General features: G+C 37.4%; 1 protein-coding gene across 1 annotated transcript; it reads left to right on the top strand.

The window, feature by feature from the left end:
- The first annotated feature begins 1,511 nt into the window (after positions 1 to 1,511).
- six3a (SIX homeobox 3a) lies at positions 1,512 to 5,338 on the top strand. The gene is made up of 2 exons (XM_065297552.2): positions 1,512 to 2,495; positions 3,824 to 5,338. The coding sequence occupies exons 1-2, from the start codon at positions 1,804 to 1,806 to the stop codon at positions 4,014 to 4,016; spliced, it is 885 nt and encodes a 294-aa protein (XP_065153624.1). The 5' UTR covers positions 1,512 to 1,803; the 3' UTR covers positions 4,017 to 5,338.
- The last annotated feature ends 1,594 nt before the right edge of the window (positions 5,339 to 6,932 follow it).

Raw genomic sequence — 6,932 nt, 5'->3', positions numbered from 1 at the left:
AATGCCTTTTTGCAAATCATATTTGAATCATGTCATGCAGTTATGCCCCCAAAATGTGGTTCATTTAAACACGCCAGAGAACAAGCACTGCATAAAATCAAATGCTTTTTCAAACCAGCTTGACCAAAGGATTAGTAATACGGTTAAACATGAAATAACCTAGATTATTTCCAGTCCAAAAAGGAGCATTTCAAGTGCCACTTGAAATTACTTCAAGTTCCCTGCGACAGAAGAACGAACTTGATTCTAGAGACACAACCTGACCCAATACTTCTAAGATATCGTTCCTCCCCTTAACCACAACAACTTGCATTACAGTTTTCCAAATCTACTATAAGGGTGGATAGTGATAAACTAATGAGAGAGGGAAATTTCTAAAATAATTTACAAATAAATTCTCACAGAACATATTATCCTGTTAATAAGTAAAATTCTTTGAAAACATTCCTTAACATTTCTGGAATTTTTACATATTTTAAGCGGAGGCTAATTCGACTTAATTCGACATTTAATACGATTTGCTTTGGCATCTGTGACGTTGCTGTTAGGGGCGGAGTTAGGGTGGGGTTTTGTTATTGTTTTTTATGATAATCCTATGTTTTTGTACAATTCACTTCGTAGGTACGGATTATCCAGATATCAGGCTGAATATGTGTTTTCACAATATGGTTGTTCTCTACCAAGAAGGCGGGTATTTATTTTTACAAAAAAATGAATAAATCTATGCAGTATAAATTCCCTGATGCAAGTCATGAAACCCATACAAACAGTCCGAATCTCGTGACATATAGATGATGTCCTCTATTTTTGTGAAACATGCAATAGACTTTCACATTTAAAACACTTTAAATAGCTTATAATATAATGAAAACATTTGAGCAAAATTAACTTAAAGAGCATATCAATTATTATGTGCATTTACACGTCAGTTTGTCAACATTCATTGAGCAGTGGGCTATAGTCTTTAGTCTCCAAGCAAAGCTTCGCCACAGCCAGGGATGCGCGTCCACTGTTAAACCAGTAAACGGTTGTCACCATCCGTCAGACACGATAGAACCGCCTGTGCGCGCATAGCAGTCGGTTTGTAGCCAAATTTTATCGAAATGCGCCAAAAGTTGCCTTTGGGTTTCAACGTGGAATAAAAATAAACAAAACAAGTTCATCTTTTATAAATATAAATGCTACCGTTTCGAAAAATCATTTGAAAACCAGCGTAGCATCGTCTCCACAAACGTATTCTCATACGAGGAGCAAAAGGATGAAATAGCATATCTGTGCATCCTGTAGATTCCGTTTTAGGGCTTCATTTAAATGCGCATTCCCGCTTCCGTGACTGTCACTCGGAGACCCCACCCCTGCCTTCTCTCCCTACATATCTTCTTAACTTTAACGAGCCTCGTTAAGATCACAATAATATTCCACCCACTAATTGCTCATTCCATTCAACAAATAGGCGAGCCTCCGCTTCGACTTCACACGAGTCAGGGGAGGGAGAGAGGCTGCTGTTGAGATTGGAGTTCCTGATAACCCCCCGTGCGTGCAGCACAAGTGGTGAAAGCCTCTACGTACTGGCTAATGATTGGCACGCTTGACAGTGATTGGCAGGGCTGCCATGACAACCCTACAACGACACCAAGAAGACCAATAGAAAAGCGAAACAAAATATTTCAATGCTACACTCACGGTGGATTTAGGGGGAGATATTATGAGGCTGGTGTCATTAGGCGATAGCCATTGAATCATTCAATCTGAAATCGTCGTTCTTTTTCCTTCGCAAATTTCATTCTCTCTCAGGTCATTTCCATGGTTTTCAGATCGCCTTTAGAGCTTTACCCCTCTCATTTCTTCCTGCCAAACTTTGCTGATCGCTCTCTGCTCTTGGCGAGCAGCGCGCCCAGCACCAGGTCTCCTGAAGACTTGTCAATGTTTCAGCTACCGACGCTAAACTTCTCTCCAGAGCAAGTGGCGAGCGTCTGCGAGACGCTAGAGGAGACCGGGGACATCGAGCGGTTGGGTCGCTTCCTATGGTCGCTTCCAGTGGCGCCGGGCGCTTGCGAAGCGATCAACAAGCATGAATCCATTCTACGCGCCCGAGCCGTGGTTGCTTTTCATACAGGCAATTTTCGCGATCTCTACCACATTTTGGAGAACCACAAGTTTACGAAGGACTCGCACGGCAAACTACAGGCAATGTGGCTAGAGGCGCACTATCAGGAGGCCGAGAAACTACGCGGGCGTCCCCTAGGACCGGTTGATAAGTATAGGGTGCGAAAGAAGTTTCCCCTGCCTAGAACCATCTGGGACGGTGAGCAGAAAACGCATTGTTTCAAAGAGCGGACGCGGAGTCTCTTACGGGAGTGGTACCTTCAGGACCCCTACCCAAACCCTAGCAAGAAAAGGGAACTGGCGCAAGCCACTGGACTCACTCCTACACAGGTCGGAAATTGGTTTAAAAATCGGAGACAACGAGACAGGGCAGCAGCAGCAAAAAACAGGTCGGTCACGTTGGTTTATAAAATGTATAAAGAAACATAAATGCAAAAATAAATAGATTTAGGTAGAGAGCTGAAAAGCTGCAATTAATTTTAGAAAATTAAAAGAAAGGTAGGAAAGAACGACGACATTTTTTTGCCACGTGTATATCGTGTCGCAACTAGAGCATAAAATGTGTAGTTATAAGCATAATTTTATAAGCATAAGAAAAAAGAAAACAAATGTGAATATTTTTTCTAGGAAAATTGTATAGAAAAATTCTAAAATTGCTTAACAAAACATAATGTAAACAGAAGTGTATTTTGCACAGCAAAAATGTCCATTGTTTTTGTCGCCATTAACACAGCAAGTGTTACATCTTAATTTGTACTGATCATAAATTTCTAATGTTTTATTTAGATACTTAATAAAATATAGTAGCCTATAAATAACACACAACTAAAAAATTGTATGAACCCTGCATGTGTGTCATTTCTCACTGGCTATATTTAAAAATAAACAACATCCCAAAGTATTTTATCATACACGTGTTTACACCCATACAGGTTTTTACCTGTTTTTACACCCAACATGAGATTGTAAATGAAAAAAGTTATAATCCTATTCTGCTGACACACATGTAGGGAGAATAATAATTATTGTAAATTATTCTGAACACTTAAGGTGGTCAGTATTTTCTTGTAATATCATTGGAATTTATATATTGTTTGCTCACAGTGGGAAATTTTAAATTCTATTATTTCTTTTAAAAACGTTTATCCTAAGATTAATTTAGTAGTAGTTAAATAGTACCTAAATGGTGTTTCAGATCTTAAATGTATGAACCACCTAAACACTAGATAGTATTGTGTTGGTATCTAAACAACAGTAAAGTTAAAGCAAGTTAATGTAACTGACTTATTATTTCTACCCTATCTCGGATGATTTGATATCGTTGTGTCAATATCATTTTTGATCATACTGCATACTGGCGCTGTGACCATTTACTGACGTCACCTAATTTGATAATTTGATCATTTAAGTAAAAACAATGTTTTCATTACAAAATAAATATCCCCCTAGAAGTGAATCAGATATAGAGGACAGACTTTGGTCTGCAGACGTAAACATTGTAGCGATAGTGCTTTATGTACTACTTTTTTAGGAATAGCTGCAGTTTTCACTTTATATTCCTGCATATGTTATTAGCTTTAGTACATTCGTTTGGAGTTGAGTGGTTTGATAATGTCCAAAGAAGTTAAAGTGTGTTTTATAGTTAATAATACCGAGTGTGGAAATCGGACTGTATAGTCTAATAACAACATACAATTCTCTTACTGTTTTGTTATAGGCTCCAGCACCAAGCAATAGGGCAGAACGGCATGCGGTCCCTTTCAGAAACCGGCTGTACCCCACGCAGTTCGGCCGAATCGCCATCAACTGCGGCAAGTCCAACTACCAGTGTCTCCAGTATGACAGAGAGAGTCGACACGGGCACGTCAATTCTTTCAGTAACATCAAGTGACTCGGAATGCGACGTATGATACGCAAAAAGAGAAATATATACAGGGAATATGGACCTGAATAAACTTTATGAATTGTCAGGAAATGAAAAGGACCAACTGATATTACTATTATGAAAAGGAAAAACAAACAAAACAAAAAAGCACGTCTTTTTCAAGCGCTTTCAATGGACCCCACACTTTCCCTCCACCCCATGACTTGCATGACATATATATCTATATATCTATATATTTTTCTTTTTTTGTATACGGGGGAAATGTCCCACGTTTGTTGTGTCTACCAGGACCACCGCAGAGAGGGAATTACCAGAAACCGGTGTCCATCGCCTTTTTCTGTTTTAGTCCGAGAGACGACAAGCAGCCAGGATACAATCCTCTTTTCCTTTATGTTCATCAGACAATCATTTAAGTCGTAAGCACCTTTTTACTACAATTCTGTCACTGCCTGTGTGGGGTACTGGTCAAATGTGGAACTGAATCGTTATGACTGTATCAGATTTTTATTTTTATTTTGAGATTTTATATTGAATTATGTATATCTTAAATAATGCGATCATTCTTTAAGTCTGTAATATATGTGTAGAAATACGCCTGTAAATAATATTGCTCTACCGCCTTCATTCTTTTTTCTATCCCTGTTCACTTTTCTTGACTTGGTGCCCCTATACCTAACTATTCGTCCAAACGTGACTATTAAGTGCTCTAGGCGTTGTTTGTCTGTTTTTATACCATGCAAGAACGCTGCTGACCATGAATTATCAGTCGGGATTAATGCAAAAGAAAATACTGGACTTCATTATCGACTGACCAAGTCTATTTCATGTTTCTAGTTCAGCGCTTATTATTCAACGTTACTTTCTTGCGTGTTTCTGTTAATGTATACGTTTCTAAATTGAAAATACAGTATTCAATTTTGTTATAAAACTGCATTAAGTGTGTCATTTCCACAAATCATTTTCAATGCAATAACATTCAAATAATTTTCACCATCATTTGCTTCTAGCAGGAAGTAAAACATTGTAGTAAGCTATGTGACGTAAGGTCACTAAACAAAACACTTTGCAACAGTTCTGTAGGATTTCAAATTACGGTAAATCTTTTTTCTTTTCGTATATATTAGTATGAATAATATAGGGACTGCACAGTATATAAATATATTTTTTTTATAAAATAAGTGAAGGCGACTAATCATAGCGGACTCCTCCCCTGGCCCTGTGTGTCCCATTCTAACCAACGAAATAGCTTTTCATTCAAAACTGCAAGGAGAAAGCTCCCTTTAGACGAGCAACACCAGCGCATATGAACCAAAAGAAAACCATATCGTCTTAACTACTTTAAACCTTTTCAAGCTTTCTTGAACAAACATAAACAGGTTATTATTGCGATTAGATTATCAGTTAAAATTATTTTTCATAAGTTAAAGTTTCTTTAAAATGCTTTACTATTGAATTCACATTTAGTTTGAGTTGTTTTAACATTTATTTATATTGCGCTTTTTAATTTGTTATTTTATTTTTTATATATGTTATAGTGTCCGGATGACACTAGTGATTTTTTGCCAAAAATTAAAAGGAAAAAATGCTGTTGTGAATTGCATTTTGTGATTAGCCCAAGACTAAAGACAATTAGCTATATCTAAATTATATCTGGTAAACGAAAATGTATTTTATTTTTTGTTCATAGCTATTATGTTCGACGGATTACTTAAAGACTTTGGACGAGGTCTATATTTTAGGTCCCACACCCAGGATTCAGGAATACTGTTTCCTGAATAAAAGGCTAAGGCTAAAATATAAGACTGTTTATAATTTCATCTTCTTCGCTCAAAATTGTGTAGGTTTAATATGTATGCCTTGTTTGGATACTGTTGGGTCAAAATCTGTGCGACCATAAGGAAATAGTCATCGATCATACAGACACGTAACTACACTAAAATAAAGACACGACTGCGACTACATTTTACCTTTGAAATCTGCAGTGGGCATATATGGGCTATTACTGGACGATGGAGCTCTACAATAACTTCATGCTGATCTTTGTCATTATATCATTTTAGACTATCCGTGTATTAGGTACTCATCATGTTAAGGACAAAAAATTGTAATAGCCTATGCTTAAAAATGCAATACCAAAACCACTGTGTGGTGGTTAGAAGAAGATAAACAGGTGGAAAACAAATCGTTAACAATTTGAATGTAGTAGATGGAATATATTTGTGTTAATAGCACACTGCATTACATCGAACATCACTAAGAAATCCATAATTTGACAGTAACGCATCTTGAAGTTCCCAGAATTAAATATTGCCAGTAAAAATTATGGTTGAAAGAAACCCATAAAGGATATGCTACACTGTTTGTGTAGCCTACCTTATAATGATTATTAATAAATCTATATGTGCCTGACAATTTAATGACAGATATCGTAAAAAACTTATCTTTTTCTTGTATAATGTGTAAGATGAAATAGGTAACTAGTCAGTGGACAAACAACGTATAACGCATTCATGCATTTCCAGTCTCCAAGGCATGTGTGTATTATCAATCACAAGGGTGTCAAAAAGGCAGAATAGATTTTTTGTCCTGTTCCCATAACCTTAACAAATGAGTGCATTTGGACCGCAGACGGCAATAAGAAAAGATTGTACGGCCATGTTTTTTCTCTGATTTCATCGGTTAACTGAACACAACTTTTCTATTCGTGTGTATTCATGCAGTTCTCAATGAGCGTCAGTTCCCTCTGACCCGGATTGAACGCGTAGAGCCTCAGCACAGCCTGTCAGTGCAACCACTCTTGGCAAGATTGGGCCGTTTCCCCTCCCGAAACAGTCCCATTCTCACAAACAGACAGAGAGAAAGGTATAGTCGTGGCCCTAAAACTTGCAATGTAAATCCTTACACTGTTGCGATTGTGTCTCTGCATTAAGGGGAAAGTGAG

Source organism: Paramisgurnus dabryanus, chromosome 20 (genome assembly GCF_030506205.2).
Source record: "Paramisgurnus dabryanus chromosome 20, PD_genome_1.1, whole genome shotgun sequence".
Classification (NCBI taxonomy): Eukaryota; Metazoa; Chordata; class Actinopteri; order Cypriniformes; family Cobitidae; genus Paramisgurnus; species Paramisgurnus dabryanus.
Note: the sequence above shows the minus strand (reverse complement) of the source record. Positions and strands in the feature narration are given on the sequence as shown.

Excerpts from the sequence above, each read along its gene's own strand:
- six3a (XM_065297552.2), top strand. The coding sequence starts at position 1,804 with ATGGTTTTCAGATCGCCTTTAGAGCTTTACCCCTCTCATTTCTTCCTG. Across the intron at positions 2,496-3,823 it reads GCAGCAGCAGCAAAAAACAG|GCTCCAGCACCAAGCAATAG; the intron begins GTCGGTCACGTT and ends GTTTTGTTATAG.